A 19057-nucleotide genomic window follows, 5' to 3' on the forward strand; every position below is an offset into this window, starting at 1 on the left:
TTCTTTTATAGTTAGTACTTGCAGTATCCTAAGAAATCTTTGCTTATCCCCAGAGTCAGGAAAATACTCTTCGGTGTTGTCTTCTACACTCTTTATTTTTTGTGTTTACATCTGTGATCCATCTTGAAATTAGTTTTCTATGTGGTGTGAGGTAAGGGTTGAGATTCCTTTTTTTCTTTTCCTTTACCTTGTTGTTCAAGAACCATTTTGTTGTTATTGTTGTAAAAGCATCTTTTCTGTTTATGTTACTTGGCAGTTTTTTGAAAATCAGTTGACCCCATAAGTGTGGATCTGTTTCTGGACTCTCTTCTGTTTCAATAATCTGTTTTTCATTACCCTAGAATTACAGTATCTTAATTACTGTGCCTCAGTTGTAAGGCTTGAAATCAGATAATGTAAATCATCTTCTTCAAGATGTTTGGCAATTCTAGGTCCTTTGAATGTCCATGTGAATTTTAGCTTTTCAATTTCTATTAAAAAGTCTGTTGGGATTCAGTTGAATCTGTAACCAGTTACTAGGAAATTGATACCTCAAACAACATTGAGTCTTCTATGAACGTGTCTTCTATGAATGTGCCATATCTATTTACTTAAGTCTTTATTTTTCACAGCAATGTTTTGTATAGTGTAAAGGTCTTACAACGTCTTTTGAAGCCACCCAGCTAGCTCAGTCAGTAGGGCATGAGACTCTTACACATCTTTTGTTATGAATAGATTTTAAAATTTTATGTTTCTTTATGCTATCAGGAGAAGTATATCATTTTCTAATTGTTCATTAATAGCATACAGATACAGTTGAGTTGTATATTGAGTAGTTTTTTTATAATCATGAATGAGTTAGTTTTATAAAATGTATTTTCTGTATTTTTTGAAATTATCATTTTTTCCTGTAGTTAGTGTAATAAATTACATTGTTTGGATGAATTTAAGCTTGCTATCTTGCTGTTTCTACCATCTTGGCTACTTATTTTGTATTTGTCTCATATATTTTTCCTTGTGTACTCCTTTCTTGATTTCTAGCCAATTAGTTGTTTTTTCATATTCTGTTTTACTTCCTCTTTTAGCTTTTTAGCTACCTTTGTTCTTGCCTTTCTTTTGGATGAGTCATGTATTTTAGAATTTTATTACATTTTGTCTTTTTAGCTATACTCTTTGTGTTATTTTTTTTCTTTTAATTTGCTCTTCCAACAAAAATATTTAAGCTACTATATATAATTTAAAATTTTCTAGCAGGCATATTAAATTTGTAAAGCAAAACAGATAAAGCTAATTTTAATAATTATTTTATCTAACTTGATATATACAATGTGTCATCTTAACTTGGACTCAGTATAAAAGAATCATTAATGAGCCCTTTTTTTTTAAATTTTGATACTAAGTCTTTGAAGTCTGGTACATTTATAATTACTGCACATTTCAGTTTGGAATAGGTACATTGATTGCCAGGTGCTCAATAGCCACATATGTACTGGCTACCATATTGGACAGTGCAGCCCTAAGGATTACAATATACATTCTCAACTTACAAGATTATCCTCATGGGCCCATAAGGCCTCATTGTGTTTACTCATTAAAGAGCAGTATAGTAGAAAAAAGTAATGACAGTGTCCCAAAAATCTTTGAAGCTTATGTTTAGAAAAGGACTTAAAAGCAAAAAATGAAAGTTGGGGTGTTATCCATTAAATTTATTTTCCACTTGAAAAAATACCTTTTTCAATGATGTTCTCAATTTTTTCTTCTAGACAAACTTGGCCCTACAGTGTTTGCTCCTGTTAAGATGGATCTAGTTGGAAATATTAAAGTGAGTATACTAGCTTGTCTCGGAAGACTTTATTTGGAGGGAGTAGTTGCATGAAATTGTATTCAAAAACAAATGGTTGTTGAGTTTATACTCAGGTTGAAAAGCATAGGCCAGCTGTAAGAGCTTCTCACAGGAAAAAAAAGTTCTTTAAAAACAGTGCCTTAAAACCCTCAAACTAACTATTTAAATCTGGGTTAAACCCAATAAGAATTCTCAAACAAATAAAACAGATTACTTGGAAAACATAAAGAAGAAGGTAATAGAGGCTTAATTTATTTTAATTTCTTAGAGGCCTGCTTAACAAACTTAAGTAAACAGACTTGCTTGATAGCTTTAGCACTTTTAACTTATTTCTACTTATTTCTCTGCTTTTCCTGCAGAAAGTAAACCAGAAGTATATCACCAACAAAGAAGAGTTTACCACACTCCAGAAGATTGTGCTACACGAAGTGGAGGCCGATGTAGCCCAGGTTAGGAACTCAGCTACGGAAGCCCTCCTGTGGCTGAAGAGGTGAGGTGGCCAGGGTGGGGCAGCAGGTGAAATCTAGTCAAGTTGAAATGTTACCTGCAATAAAATTGTTAGGTGAAGGAGGCTACTTCTAAGTGAAGGCTGTAACGCAATTGTACAGAAGGCCTGATGAATAGAACGCCAACTTTTTTTTTTGCCTCTGTCTTGATAGTGATAAAACATTGTTTATATTAATAGAATATATAAGATAGGAATCATAAAGGACAGTAAAGCTGATTCATTTGTCTTTAAGTCAGTGGATCACAAACTGTAGCAGCATCAGAATCACCTGGAGAGCTTATTGAAAAAAACAGAGATTGCCCCACCCAAAACCCAGTTTCTGATTCAGCAAGTCTGGAGTGGGGCCCTGAAATTTGCATTACTGGCTAGTTTCCAGATGATGCTGAAGTTGCTGGTCTTGGGACCACATTTTGAAAACCACTGTTTAGGTATTTCAGATAAGAATGATCTAGAGCAAGCTAAAGGGAAATCACAGGGAAGAAACAGAAAGGACAGCCATGTGACTTGATCTGTTTATTGCTGTGCCCAAGATACTGTTGAAAAAGAAGCTTATGTCTGCCATTTTTTCATACCCATTCAATATAAGTGAACTTTGGAAATAATGTTTCCTCCTCTTTTTTGTTTTAGAGGTCTCAAATTTTTGAAAGGATTTTTGACTGAAGTGAAAAATGGAGAAAAGGACATCCAGACAGCCCTGAGTAAGTGTTCTTTACATTTTGATTGATTAATTGACCCGGATGTGGAATGGAGACCCCTGGAGGAGGAGACAGGGTGTGCTTTTCAAGATTTGATTTTGTTTCTTTTCTGTTTCATTATTATTGTTTCTTATGTGCTTTGTTAAAAAAGAACCCATGAGATAGTGACCTGCTAATTTACATCTAATTTATTAAAAATCAGTTTATCTTAAAGAAGAGCTAAATTAATAGAGAGCCATCTTTTAATAGGAAAACCTAATACTTTAAAGAAGTTAGTTCTTCTTAAATAAATCCTTATGTGTCATGAGCCTTACATAATTTTCCCAGGCTTTCCTGCCTGGAAACTTGCTGATGTGCCATGAAACAATATAAAGCTGATATTTCTGTAACATTGTATAAAAAATTTAGATAACTTAATCCTAATATCAGTCTGTTTTTACAGGTCAGGTTATAGAAATTCTGAAAGATTAAAAGACTTGCTAAGACCACAAGGGATCTGGAGCAGGGTCAATTTGGGGTTGCTGTGTCCAGGGTCTTCAGTTTTCCCACAAAAGGTCTTCTCCACCATCCCTGAGCTACCTGCATTTTGGGGCTTCTCATTCATCCTTGAATTTCGAAGACAGTACCAATTATATTGTCCACTGTGTGTCCTGATTTCAGTACTAAAAGTATATTCACCATGACAATTAGGACCCCCATCCAGTATCTATCAAATTTTATGACTTTGTGGAGTGATTAAAATCATGGACTTTCTGGTAGTGTTGTGCCCTTAGGCAATTTACTTTTCTGTGCCTCAGCTTCCTCATCTGTAAAATGAGAATGATGATTTGATTTCCCTAATAAGATTATTGTAAAGATTAAGTAGGTTTATGCATGTGAAAAGATTAGAAATTTGGCATATAGTAAGCATTTGAAAGTGAAAGTGAAGTCTCTCAGTCCTGTCCGACTCTTTGCGACCCCGTGGACTGTAGCCTACCAGGCTCCTCCGTCCATGGGATTTTCTAGGCAAGAGTACTGGAGTGGGCTGCCATTTTTTTCTTCAGAGGATCTTCCCAACCCAGGGATCGAACCTGGGTCTCCAGCATTGCATACAGGTGCTTTACCATCTGAGCCACCAGGGAAGCCCAGTAAGTACTTACAGAGGTTAACTCTATTGCTGTTTGTATTCTCATCATCATGACATATGCACAGTTAATAACCTACCAGAAAATGGGGCTTATTTGTCCCAAATCAGAAATGGAAAGTTTACAAAGCTCAGTTGCTAAGCCCTAAATTTCCCTCCAGACTGACTTCTTAGTATGGAAATTTCACACTGGAAGGAAGATGCCACCACTTCCACCTGCAAGAAAATGCAGACGATACGGGGTTCAGCACTGGGTGCCTGGGGGTGCACTCTGCTTGTCACAGAATGCTACTGCTTTGTGATTGCTGGCTGTGTGAGGGGCAGTGCGGGATGCTCATCTCATTACCCCTCTGTTGGAGCTAGGATAGAGGAGAACCCAGCTGCTTACCTTGGAGGTCGAGAGGAAGTTGAAGATACACCATTTCTGCCTTGCCCCATCCCTGTTTTTCCCCTACCTTTTACTTTATTTGGAGACTGAGCCCAGAGATGTTGACTTTGTGAAGAGAGAGGAGACTTGAAGGGTAAATGCTGCTTCAAAGCCGAAATAATCACAGCCAGTCTCAACTTTTCCTTTTTTCTCTTCCCTGCTGGACTACTTTTAGTGCAAAGGAAAGGGGGACTGTAAACTTGGAGATTTTCATCCTGATGCTTAGGATTATTTCAGAGGTTTTCATGATTTAAACCATCTTTGCTTACAGGGATTCCTAGTTTCCTGCTGCTGTTCAACATGGAGGGAGAAAGCTCCCCTAACTGCCCCCTCCCTTCTGAACACAGACACAACAAGCTTTGTACAAACAAATAGAGCTTTATAAGAAATGTTACACATTAACTACTCAGAACCAATAGGCTCCTTGATGCATATTTCTTCTTTTTGAAATAATAGCCCTTATAAGTAGAACCTTTGTCTAAAATGAGGTGGTTTGGGTATATAGGTTAAAGAGTGGGTATGTGTAATTTATATGACATATATAAGCACATTAGCATACATTTTTTCATTCTAAAATTGAATTTGAGTTATTGTAATAACAGGTACCATTTATAGAGCACTCAGTGTTGGCATGACACAAGGTTCTCTATAAACATCTTATTTAATCTAAGTACTCCCCTTTTACAGTGATAAACTAAACTTTAGAGAAGATAAGTACTTTCCCTAGGGTCTCAGATCCAGATCAGTGGATCTCAGAGTGGTCCAAGGACGGCAGCATCTGAAAACTTATTAGAATTGCAGACTACTGGGTCCCACCTGACACCTGCTGACTCAGAAACTCCTGAGATGGGACCCAACAGTGCGTGTGATCCCAAGTCATTTAAGTGATTCTAATCCATGCTAGAATTTGAAACCCATTCATCCAGAGCTGGAATGTTGACGCTTACTTGTTGCTAGGCTACATTTGGTTATTTGGGAATTTTGACTGCCTCTAAATGATTATTAAATAAGCAGGAGTAAAAGTACTGAAATTAGTTACCCATAGTATCAGTTAATTTTGCCTCCTTTTCATGATAATGGACTGGTTATCCAATGCCTGAACATTTTTCCTTACCTAGGAACAGCAGGACAATTAGTGGGGATAAATTAAGGATAAACCTTGATGATACTCCCAAATTTGAAATCCATTGCTTGAGACAGGTTTTGAGGTAAATGCTCATAAAACTTGCATAGTCTTAATGGCTTATGATATGTAAAAGTTGGAAATGACAAAATGAAAGTAGTGACATCTATTAAGTTTCTGGAAAATGCATGTATAGTCATTGTATTGCTGCAGTTGTATGACGTAGAATGAATTTTCAGCATCTGGAAGGAGGCCGTCAGTTTTACACTGCCTCCTTTTGCATTTGAGCCATCTCTTGGATCCCCCATAATGATGATCAGAGTGGAATGTTTTGGGTGGTCTCATGCCAAGAACTGTTCTGAACTCCAGTGTCCTCTGATATTTTCTAGAGATCATTCTAAGGAAAGAGTTGGGTACACAAAGCAAATGTGTTTAACGATACACCTTGTAGCTGAGCCCCTCCATTCACAGATGCCACATCAAAAAGAGGCTTCAGAAAGCATCCTTGTAAGTGAAAGGAAGAAAAGTTGCTCTGCCATTTCATGCACCATTGTACTAAATGTTACATGCTCTGCACTACTCCCTCAGCAGGATAGCATATTGCCACATCCCTCACCTCCAAATGATTTCATAAATGTCAGATAAACATTAACCTAACCAAGATCTCTAGCACAGAATAGGAAAAAAAAAAATTAAAGGACACTCAGTTATATAGTTAATATAAAAGGCTTTCACAAATAAGGAGAGCTATACAAGAGAGAGAAAATCAGAACTTGTAATTAGATATTTGACATCAAATCGTAACTTGACCTAACTGTTCTGAAAGTATGGGACATGTGAATGAAGTCATGCCATCTTCAGAACTATTCACAGCATGTGCTCTAATGGCAGAACTGGCTTACAGTACAAGTTTTCATCTCCATGGTGCCTGAAGGTAACAAAGGAAATCTTTGGGTACTTGTTTCATCTCTGTCAACTGGTTATTGAGTTAGCTTTTCTCCACACTATTCATTTTGCCTGAAACTTAGTCACTGTAAAGAATTTGGGGGTTTTCCTAGTAGTAGGTCTTTTGGTGTGTGTGCTCAATTGCGTTCAACTCTTTGCGACCCCATGGCCTGTAGCCAGCCAGGCTCCTCTGTCCCTGGAATTTTCCAGGTGAGAATACTGGAGCAGGTTGCCATTTCCTACTCCAGGATGTCTTTCCAACCCAGGGATCGAACCATGACTCCTGTGTCTTCTGCTTGGCAAGCGGATTCTTTACCGCTGTGCCACCTGGAAAGCCCATTTAAATTATATCGAATATTTATCATTTGGCCAAATATATAAACACAATTCCACCTACTACCTCATGACCCCATTACTTCCAGAGAAGATCTTCATCCAGAATTTGTAGTTTATTATAAATGTTTTTATAGATTTACTATATATTTATGTATCCATAAACAGTATGTATAATATATTGCATGTTTTAAACTCACAAACATGGTTTTACATGATACACACTATTCCTTTTTCACTCGGTATATTCAGATTTATTTACTGCTTATTCACTTTCAAACCTTTCTTCGTTCATGATTCTTGTCTGAGGACTTCCTGATTTAGCTCATTTGCAGAACTGAGATAATTCATGTTTCCTGAGTTCAGTGAATGATTGCTTTCACGCTTCCTGCCTTTACTTGTCTGCTTCTCAAGCTCTATCTTAAAACTTGGATTTGTATTTCTCCTTTGTCCTCTGTACAACCCAAAGTAACTTTGTAAGTCCTTACTAGTTATAGATAAACACTCTCATGCATTCTGCTTCTGGACAGAATAGCTGTCCATCAGCAGTAATGGAAAGGTTGTTGGTACTCAGATGCTGTAATAGGTTGAGGCATCATTTCTAAATACTTCGTAGAAAGGTTTTGACTAACCATTAAAAAAAATCAGATCAGTGTTGTTTGCATAAATAGAATAAGGTTCCGATTTTTTGCAAGATATGGCTGGGAAAAGGCACATTTTTCATTTTCATTATTTTGTTTTATCACAAAAAATAAACATCAGTTTTGTCAGAATGCTTTAATGTGACAGGAATGCCCTAAGTTCTCATTGCTTTTAGTTTTGTGACCTTGGGCAGGTAACTATCTCTCTGGGTCTTCTGTTTTTTTCATCCATAAAAAAAAAAGAATTGGGCAAGGTGATTGTCAGTGCTTCCTACTCAGAAATTTTGATTCGGTTTCTAAGGAACTGACACATTTAAAAGAACTGGAGGAAGGGAATCATTTATGTCTTTCAGAGGCCAAAAATACTTCAAGATTATAGAACATGCATTATGATAATGAATGGGTAGTTCAGTGAAGATTAATGTATTTCATTTTCTAATCTTCTCTAGGTAACCAAAATAGGTCAGGCTTACAGACTTCATCCTAATTTAATGCATCCTCACGTGGCAGGGATATGTGCAGCCCTAGAAGTCACCTAAGGACTTTGGTCAAGTCTTTTTCTTTTGTGAGTTTTATTTGTTGGTTTTCAATTGCAGAAGTGGTCTTCCTAGGCCTGTTTTCAGGACCCAGCCGAAATTCTCTGCTTCCCTCTTCTCCTGTTAGACTGCCTGGCTGGTGTTTTGCCCAGTGGAACTCTTCTCTTGGCAAGATGCAGGCACAGCAAAGAACAGCTGCCTCCTCTAGAAGGACCAGGTGGGATACAGAGAGAGTGCTGCTGGAGAAGCTCTCTCTTCCTTAGACCAGGCTGCCCCTCTTACTTGGACTCACCACATCCTTGTTTTCTTGCTTTCCCATAGAAGGGGGCGTGGAGAAAGATTTCTGGGCCTTTTTGAGCAGTTGCCTTCACTGGCGAAGGGTGGGAAAGGTATAAAGCCCCTGGGTTGGAGAAGTACTGGATCCAGAGCCCTTGTAAACAGGCAGTTTGGCTGCCAGGTGAGCTCGAGCTGGAGGCTCAAAGGCCAGGCCAGGAGGCACCTGTGTTTGCTACATACTGTAAAGAAAAGTGAGTTTCTCTTTACTTCCCCACCACAATTCCAAATTAGAATGATCATGGCTATTAGTAGAAGAAAGTAATACTATCTGTATAGGAAAGAAGACTTAAAAGAATATACCTCTAGAATGCCCTATGTGGTTATCTCTGGGAGGCATGATTATGTATCTCTTTAGTTCTTCCCTTTTTACATTTTCCATATTTTTAACAATGAACACATTATTTTTGAAATCAGAAAAAAAAAAAAAGGTAAGTTTTATACCTTTTTAAACTACTACTGCGCCTCAGATGGGAAGTTCAGAACCCTTGACATGGCATTAAAAGTTCCTCCCAGTTTGGTCCCATCCCCAATATCTGCAGCCCTAGTGAATGGTTCTCCCTTCCTGCCACCATCTCCATGTAGCTTCCTCCATCTGCAACTCCAGCCACCACCCTCCTCTCTGCCCTAGCCAGCCTTTGAGAGTCCTCTGGAGAATTCTCTCTGTCCATATTCTCCCAGGCTGGATTCACCTCTCTCCTTTCCTGTAGTACTAGATACAGATGTCTGTTACAGCAGTTGGCAATTTACATAATAATGCTTTGTTAAACGCTGGTTCTCTTAAAAGCCCATGAACTTCCTGAGGATAGGGGACTTAGTTTAAATCACCCGGAGATCCATGCTGCCTTGGACAGTAAAGGGCGTGCGATAGGCGCACACTAAGTTCTTATTGATGGAGCAGCTGTTCCATTGTGACTGTCCATGAGCAGATTGTAATGGCACTGAATTTCATCTGCTAATTTCTAATGGTATTTAATAGCTTACATGGATGAGGATCACAAGAAATATGGTTTTCCCACTATACCTCTGTGACTCACCTCTGGATGTTTTCCATGGACCTGTACACTATCTTACCAGCTCAGATGGCTCCGTAGATGGTTGGAAAGTTGATTTTCTTGCTGATTTACCCCAGAGGCTGTGCCTAGTATTTCCTGCCCATCTGCACGTGTACGCTTTGTCCGCTAACAGCCCTTTCTTCACTAAGGTCTTATGTACCATCTAAAATGTCTCTGATAACACCTGTCCCCTTAGAGAATCAGATAGGTGACTTACATTGAAGTGTGACTTACATTGAAGACTTGTATCTTTGACAATGCCCTAGCTTACTCAGACTCTTCTCCTAAGAAAAAAATGGAATTTACTCTTGATTTCTCCTTTAGGCTCTCTCTAAGAGCTCTTCTACACTTGAATTTACTGATTTTTTTTATCATTTCTTCTTTAGCTTTGCAATACTGGATGCTGGCATTTCAACCCATTCCTAAAACTTTAGATAGCCAGGGAAATCTGCTGTTAGAATTCAAATGTACAGTCTTATTTCATAGAAAATATAATGTATTTTATGCAATCTTGAATTGTGTAGAATTGTAGTAAGGTATGCCAAAAGTTCCCTTTTGAATGAATGAAAAGGGAACATAAAGATGGGCACAGTAAAGGACAGAAATGGTATGGACGTAACAGAAGCAGAAGATATTATGAAAAGGTGGCAAGAATACACAGAAGAACTGTACAAAAAAGATCTTAATGACCCAGATAACCACAATGGTGTGGTCACTCACCTAGAGCCAGACAACCTGGAGTCCAAAATCAAGTGCGCCTTAGGAAGCATCACTATGAACAAAGCTAGTGGAGGTGATGGAATTCCAGTTGAGCTATTCCAAGTCCTGAAAGATGATGCTGTGAAAGTGCTGCACTCGGTATGACAGCAAATTTGGAAACCTCAGCAGTGGCCACAGGACTGGAAAAGGTCAGTTTTCATTCCAATCCCAAAGAAAGGCAATGCCAAACAATGCTCAGACTACTCACAATTGCACTCATCTCACACACCAGTAAAGTGATGCTCAAAATTCTCCAAGCCAGACTTCAACAGTACGTGAACCGAGAACTTCCTGATGTTCAAGCTGGATTTAGAAAAGGCCGAGCAACCAGAGATCAAATTGCCAACATCTGTAGTATCATTGAAAAAGCAAGAGAGTTCCAGGAATACATATGCTTCTACTTTATTGACTACGCTAAAGCTTTTGACTGTGTGGATCACAACAAACTGTGGAAAATTCAAGAGATGGGAATACCAGACCATCTGACCTGTCTCCTGAGAAATCTGCATGCAGGTCAAGAAGCAACAGTTAGATCCAGACATAGAATAACAGACTGGTTCCAAATTGAGAAAGGAGTACGTCAAGGCTGTCACCCTGCTTATTTAACGTATATGCAGAGTACATCATGTGAAATGCTAGCTTGGATGAAGCACAAGCTGGAATCAAGATTACCAGGAGAAATATCAATAACCTCAAATATGCAGATGACACCACCCTTATGGCAGAAAGCGAAGAGGGACTGAAGAACCTCTTGATGAAAGTGAAAGAGGAGAGTGAAAAAGTTGGCTTAAAGCTCAACATTCAAAAACAAAGATCGTGGCATCGGGTCCCATCACTTCATAGCAAATAGATGGGTAACCAGTGGAAATAGTTCAGTTTAGTTCAGTGGCTCAGCCGTGTCCAACTCTTTGCGACCCCATGGACTGCAGCATGCCAGGCCTCCCTGTCCATCACCAACTCCTGGAGTTTACCCAAACTCATGTCCATTGAGTCGGTGATGCCATCCAGCCATCTCATCCTATTTCATCCCCTTCACCTCCTGCCCTCAATCTTTCCCAGCATTGGGGTCTTTTCCAATGAGTCAGCTCTTCACATCAGGTAGCCAAAGTATTGGAGTTTCAGCTTCAACATGAGTCCTTCCAATGAACACCCAGGACTGATCTCCTTTAGGATGGACTGGTTAGATCTCCTTGCAGTCCAAGGGACTCTCAAGAGTCTTCTCCAACACCACAGTTCAAAAGCATCAATTCTTCGGTGCTCAGCTTTCTTTACAGTCCAACTCTCACATCCATACATGACTACTGGAAAAACCATAGCCTTGACTAGACAGACCTTTGTTGGCAAAGTAATGTCTCTGCTTTTTAATATGCTGTCTGGATTGGTCATAACTTTGCTTCCGAGGAGTTAAGTGTCTTTTAATTTTATGGCTGCGATCACCATCTGCAGTGATTTTGGAGCCCCCCAAAATAAAGTCAGCCACTGTTTCCACTGTTTCCCCATCTATTTGCCATGAAGTGATGGGACTGGATGCCATGATCTTAGTTTTCTGTATGTTGAGCTTTAAGCCAACTTTTTCACTTTCCTCTTTCACTCTCAAGAGGCTCCTTCGCTTTCTGCCATAAGGGTGGTGTCATGTGCATATCTGAGGTTATTGATACTTCTCCTGGTGATCTTGATTCCAGCTTGTGCTTCATCCAGCCCAGCATTTCTCATGATGTACTTACTCTGCATATAAGGTAAATAAGCAGGGTGGCAATATACAGCCTTGACATACTCTTTGTTCCATGTCCAGTTCTAACTGTTGCTTCTTGACCTGCATATAGGTTTCTCAAGAGGCAAGTCAGGTGATGTGATATGCCCATCTCTTTCAGAATTTTCCACAGTTTATTGTGATCTACACAGTCAAAGGCTTTGGCATAGTCAATAAAGCAGAAATAGATGGAAATAGTGGTAGACTTTATTTTCTTGGGGTCCAAAATCACTGCAGATGGTGACTATAGCCATGAAATTAAAAGACCCTTGCTCCTTGAAATAAAAGCTATGACCAACCTAGACAGTGTATTGAAAAGCAGAGACATTACTTTGCTGACAAAGGTTCGTCTGGTCAAAGCTATGAGTTTTCCAGTAGTCATGTATGGATATGAGAGTTAGACTATAAAGAAAGCTAAGCACTGAAGAATTGATGCATTTGAACTGTGGTGTTGGAGGAGACTCTTGAGAGTCCCTTGGACTGCATGGAGATCCAACCAGTCCATCCTAAAGGAAATCAGTCCTGAATATTCATTGGAAGGACTGATCCTGAAGCTGAAACTCCAATACTTTAGCCACCTGATGTGGAGAACTGACTTACTGGAAAAGACCCTGGTGCTGGGAAAGATTGAAGGCAGGAGGAGAAGGGGACGACAGTGAATCAGATGGTTGGATGGCATCACCGACTTGATGGATGTGAGTTTGAGCAAGCTCCAGGAGTTGGTGATGGACAGGGAAGCCTGGCATGCTGCAGTCCATGGGATTGCAAAGAGTTGGACATGAATGAGAGATTGAACTGAACTGATCCTAAAAGTATTAATGAAGCCTCACCCAAATTTTAACAATAAACATTGACAAGAATTACATCATTTCAAAGCTAGAGGGCTCAAATTAATTGTAAAGCTTGCAGCTATGCGGCCTGGCTGTGTTGCTCAGTAAGATGCAGATACCTGATGTCATCTGGCAGTTCTGTGAGCCACACTGTGTTTTGCTGCATAGGAACTTGTGGTTGTGGTTTTGGTGTCTAGGTCTTTTTTGTTGTTGTTGTCATTATTTTAACCTCTGCTCTTGTTACAATTTAAAATGTCTTTGTATCCTATTATAGTGTCACCCAAGCATTGATTAAATGGCGATGGTGCTTGTACTAGTGCTGAAACTAGCCCATGAAAACAAACAAGTTTGGAATAAAATGTAGATGTGGTAAAACATGATAAAGAGGGTCAAACAACCCCCATGATATTCTGCGCTATAATTTAGGAATGTGAGGACTCTGTAGACCACTAAAGATGATTCTGAAAAAATAAAATGGAGCATTGAAATAAAAATGCACTGTGGTAATATAGAGCTGTGCCTCCTGAGAGAATGTTTATTCCTGTAGAAAAATCAGTTTTCAGTTTGGAATATATTGAATTATTCAAATCCTTCAGGAACATATCCCTTGCATAAAATGCAGTCATCTTGTTCTTGAGATTATTTTTTGTAATTAAAATTACTATATAGAAGTTTTTTAATCTCCTAAAACTCATTGGGAAAAAAAAATAGGTTTTTATCTTTAAAGTCTAGAATATGAATTGACTTTTATTAGTAAGCCTCACCGGTTACTTTATATCTAGCTTAATAATTTCAAGCTGTTCCATAATAGTTTTCAAAGTTCTAGCTTTAACACTGTATATCCAGGGTTATGGGACATCTAGGACTAACATATGACATCCCAGAATAGAATGTTAGAATTGAAGAGAACCTTAGAGAAAATTTTACAAAGAGGAAAAGAGATGGTTAGAGAGGTTGGCTAAGGGACTGGCTCAGGGTCACACAACATTTCAAAGAACTGCATTTTTCTATTTTTATAGTGTATTTTAAATTATATTCTCCACATGACAATATCCTTTCCTCCCTTTTTACTTCCTTATATGTATTGAATTTTCCAACCATAATAATAAGCCACCGTTCAGCTGTATTGACACAGGGTAAGAGTGGAAGTATCAAAATTTTTTTTCAATTTTTCTTTTAAAAAAAATCTCTGGAGGCTTGTTTTTCCTACTCAGGACTTTTGGAGTATATAATCTTGTAATTAAGTTTTTTCCCTCAGTTTTTAATGCCTATAGGAATATGCTGCTATGTACATTAGAAAGGACATGATGCAAATAACACATCAAATCCTGATGAAATTGTTCCTCACGGAGTATTTCTTCTTTCCAAGATAACGCATATGGTAAAACATTGAGGCAGCACCATGGCTGGGTCGTTCGAGGAGTTTTTGCGGTAAGCAAGCCTTCTGCCTCCTGATGTTCTGATGGTCACAGCAGGGTGTTTTGTTTCGCTTTGTGTGTGTGGTGTTTCTGTTTGCTTTGTTTTTGAGAATAAGAGCAAAATGTTGCTTATTTCATTGAAATCTGTAAGTCTGTTGTGTGGAATGTTGGCAATAAACAGTAAGAAAAGACTTAGAATGTGCTTCACCTTATCTAGTTCCAGGGACCCTGAGATTTGTCTCAGAAGTGGCTGCTTTTCGGATGAGGTAGTAAAGAGTGTCAGTGTAGACTAGAGATCACGCTCTGAGGGGAAACCAGGGGTGGTTTCAAGCCCATAGCTCCCTCTGCTGCCTGTCAGGGTCAGGCCTGTTAATTCTCAGATTTTAGTTAGTCTTTTTTTCCTCAACTGAATTGTATCTTTGAATATTAACTGACCTGGGTTGCCAGTGGCTAGAACTGGAAGCCTCTTCTTCCCCAATTATTTCCCTTGTGGAAGTGTTTGTATTTGTGTGTGTTGGCTCCTGTTACCTATTCTTCCTTCCTTCCTTGCATGACCTGGGAAGAACACACACCTGAGAATCATATTTCTCAGGTGGACAGATCAATTTACCTGCTTTGTAAAATAGCTGGAGCAGATGGCCCCTTTCTGTCAGCAGTAATATTCTGTAATTCTTCCGTTGGGCGAGAGGTCAGCCATAGTCATGTGCAGCCATGAAAAGGCTGAATCTCATGTCGTGGTACAATAGGAAATGTCAGAGGATTGAAAATAGCTTGCAGATGAAGTCTGTTACTAATTTGCCTAAGTAAGAACTGTTCAGGTCATGATTTCTTAGGAGACTGGTAAAGAAAGTGGGAAGAATTTATGGAAGAAAGCAAATTTTAGTGAAAATGAAACATTTTACTGTTCACTGGACTAGGAGCCAGACCAGTTGTAGCCACAAACTGCTCACATTTACCTTCAGTGGATGTTTAATAACGTAATAATAGCTTCCGTGTGGCTATTGGACACTTAACCATGTATCAGACACTGTGCCAGGTACTTCTGTGTTCATTATCTTTGGGAATCCTTAGGATTAGCTCCCACTGTTGTACAAGTTCAGAACTGTTCATTTCAGTCCCAAAGTGAGGCAGTGGCAGAGCCCAGGTCTAAACCCAAATCTGTCTCCAAGGCTGGTGCTCATCCCACACATCACAGCTCTCCACAGTGAAGACAGAATGATTGAGAAACTGCTAGTGAGAAATTAGGCAAAAGATGCTGCTCCATTCGTCAATCTCCCTGAGTAAATACTGTGATTGCCTGCAGGTGTCTGACGCCCAAGTTCCCTTGGTGAGATGAAAAGCAGGGAAACATTGAGTTGCCTCATTTGTAAGAAAAATAAATGTAGTTTTGTTTTATTTGTTATTCCAGTAGAGAGGGCAGAGTTTAATCCTGAAATATTGATGATCCAAGAGACATTGCCAACAAGCATGAAGCTATAGCAGAAAATGTATCATGAGCATAAGTCTTTGAAAGGACATTTTAACTTACAGCATTTTTCTAAATAATTTAGATTATGTAGTAATTTAGTAATTAATCTAATTTAGTAATTTAGATTCATTGTAAAAATAAAATGTATAGAAAAATAGGGTAAAACTTAAAATTGTCCACAGTCTCACTGCTTTATAATAACCATCTTCAACATTTTTGTGTTTTGCCTTCTTTGCTCTTATTTTCATTTATTTAACATATTCTTTTCAATGTTGTTCTATTTCATTGTGTATATTTATATAAATATCTACTAATAGATATTTATATTTTTATTTTATGTGTATAATTATCTTAATTTTGTATACTTACTCTGTACATGCATGTAAGTTTTTTTGACACTTAACTGGTTGTATAGTTTTGTATTGTTTTTCTCCACTTTTTTAGTTTTTATACTTTCTAGTTGTATTGAGGAATAACTGACATATGTTACTGTATGTTTAAGGCACACAGCATGGTGGTTTGATTTAAATGTATTGTAAAATGATTACCACAATAGGTTCAGCTAAATCCATCTTATATAAATACAAAAGAAAAGAAAGGAAGAAGGAAAAATGTTTCTCCTTGTGATGTGAATTCTTAGAATTTACTCTTTTCACACGTTTGCTCTATATCCAGCAGCAGTATTAGCTGTAGTTGTCCCCACTTATTTTTAGGGATTGCCTAATATTTCCCCCAGTATAGAGGTACCATAATTTATTTGTTCCAAACCTTTGTGTTGGAAATTTCAGTTGCTTCCAAGTTTGTTTTTACAGATGAAACAGCATCTGTTATTATGCATTTTTGACTAAAACAGTTATTTCCTCAAAATAGATTCCTGGAAGTAGAATAGCTATGTCTAATGCAAAGAACTGAAACCCCAACTTAGAGCACTTGCCGTGCACTGGATGTTGTTTTAGGCGCTTTACTTACATAAAGTTATTAATCTCATAGCTCTGAAGTGGCTTCTCCTATTTTCCCTGCTTATAAACGAAACCTGAAACACATGGGTGTGAGGTAATAACACCCAAAGTTACAGGAAAAGAGCATTTGGAAGACTCTTGATGTTACTGCCAAGAGTTTTTTAATTTGCTGATTTTTAAGAAAATAGATTCTGTTGAGCATTTGGTAACAGCATTATTAATAGAGGAGCTTCCTTTCAGTCTCTCTCCTGTTATTCTCCAAGTCATCCCTACTTCGGGAAGTTTATTGAGTTTTCTAATGTCCTGATTAAAATCATCAGGGGCAGATCTAACTAATCTTGGTTGCTCAGGGAAATATCTTTTACACTCACCGAATCTGACTTACTTAACAGCCAAATATTGGACTTTTATCTTCAAACAGTTATGGTCTGTGGAGCTGATGTCTAGTCTAGGCTCTGTCTCTTTCTGTGGCTCTCTGTTTTGGCTTCCGCTTCAGTTGAGTTCTGTCATTGTTTCCCAAATAGACTCAGCTGCATCATTGTTCCCTAGGAACCTTTGAGAAATGCATTGTTGTGGGCGCCACTCTGGAGAAACTTTAAACATTTTTTATTTTATGTAAATATACGTACGTAGTTTTATTTTGCTTTTTATCACAGAGTCCAAAAAGGTTATATAACAAAAAATGGCAGTTTGTTCCATACTTCCCAGACTCTCTAAAAGAGGCTGCAACTTTCAAATGCTTTGGCTGTTTCTTCCAATACTTCTGTAATTCTAAAACTATTTACTCTTCTCTGTGGCCCTATCCATTTTAATTAATGTTGATTTCTGTTATAGATTAGAGTTTGCCACCTCAGACCTTACTGCCACTACTTCCCCTCCTCTGCCTCTACTTCCCCTGTATAATTATATCACAAGTCAACATGATGATGATGAGCCAAAATTCTATGACTTTTTTTGTTCTTTCTTATATGAGTTTTATATTTTTCTCTGTACCATGAATTCTTTCACATCATCATCATTTTGAACTTACAAATGTATTGGATTATCTGTATTTTTTTTAGAACTTTCTAAACTCTTATTCCAGTCTGATTTGTTGTACTGCTGTTGTCCTAGAACTTTTGTTCATAAATTTCCCTATACTGAGTCCCCACCTCACCTTAATTTTATTTCCCAAGTCCTGTGACTTCCTATTTCTTGATCTAATCCCTTTTTTTTGATGATATCCAAACTCTAGTAGCTTCCTAAAAAAAAGGAGTGCAAGGGAAGTAAATTTTTGAGTTCTTGCATGCCTGAAATTGTCTTTATTCTTCCCCCTTTTTCCTAGAGTGTTGCTTTGGCTGGTGTAGAATTCTAAAGTGAAAGTTGCTCAGTCGTGTCCAACTCTTTGTGACCCCGTGGACTGTAGCCCACCAGGCTCCTCTGTCCATGGGATTCTCCAGGCAGGAATAGTGGAGTGGGTAGCCATTCCCTCCTCCAGGAGGTCTTCCCAACCCAGGGGTTGAACCCGGGTCTCCTGCATTGCAGGCAGATTCTTTACCGTGAACCACCAGAATTCAAGGTTAATAGTAATTTTCTCTCAGAACTTTGAAGGCAGTCCTCTGATGTCCTCCAGCTTCCAGTGTTACTACTATAAAACCTGTAAAATCTAATGTGTGTAAACCGCTCCTCACCTCCTCCTAGATGCTTTTAGGATCTATTCCTTATCCCCACCTTCAAAAATTTCACCATGTTTGCTTTTGGGTCTTTATCATTCGTTTTGCTAAGCATTTGACTGGGTCTTTAAATCTGGAGACTCATATCCTTCTGTTCTGGGAGATTTTCTCTCATGATATTTTTGGGCAGTTGCTTTTCCTCCATCCTTTGCTCTCCCTTATACCCCTACCATTATTTGAGTGTTTATGATGTGCCAGGTAGTGGAGTAAACGCATCCTGCATTCCCATTAATCCCTCAAACAAGGAAAGTGCTACCAGTCATCTTCTGCGGACAAGGAGACTGAGGTTCTAATTTAGCCCCCTTGCTTAAATTCCTCAAGCTAACCTGTAAAAGAGTTGGGATTCAAGTCCAGGTCTCCTCACCTAGAGGCTGTGCTTTAACCACTGCATAATGCCAGTCACTCCCCAGTTGCAGAAAGGGAGAGGGTTGATTCTCAAAGACTTTCAATATAAGGAAGCTCAAGAAAGCAATTGCAAGATTTTTTTTACAATCTATTGAAGATTTTAAAAGCCTCCAGAGAGCTCAGGGGAGCCAAAACTAGTAGATGCCAGAGAACAGATTTCAGGACGCTTAGGGAACAGTTGGCCTGCAGAGAGAGGGGAGCTGTAAGGAGCTTAG

The 19057-nt window shown here is 38.6% G+C and overlaps 1 protein-coding gene across 6 annotated transcripts in view; it reads left to right on the top strand.

Annotated features, from left to right (window-relative positions):
* The window catches only part of PLEKHA8 (pleckstrin homology domain containing A8), a 108890-nt gene that overhangs the window by 41576 nt on the left and 48257 nt on the right, over positions 1 to 19057 (top strand). For 2 of the 6 annotated variants that reach the window (XM_027539436.1, XM_027539432.1), the window contains exons 10-13: positions 1743 to 1801; positions 2182 to 2312; positions 2958 to 3028; positions 14250 to 14311. In XM_027539436.1, the coding sequence (XP_027395237.1) occupies positions 1743 to 1801; positions 2182 to 2312; positions 2958 to 3028; positions 14250 to 14311 (323 nt within the window). The other 4 variants (XM_027539435.1, XM_027539433.1, XM_027539437.1 and 1 more) reach the window with 4 other exon arrangements.

Source organism: Bos indicus x Bos taurus, chromosome 4 (assembly GCF_003369695.1).
Source record: "Bos indicus x Bos taurus breed Angus x Brahman F1 hybrid chromosome 4, Bos_hybrid_MaternalHap_v2.0, whole genome shotgun sequence".
Taxonomy (NCBI): domain Eukaryota; kingdom Metazoa; phylum Chordata; class Mammalia; order Artiodactyla; family Bovidae; genus Bos; species Bos indicus x Bos taurus.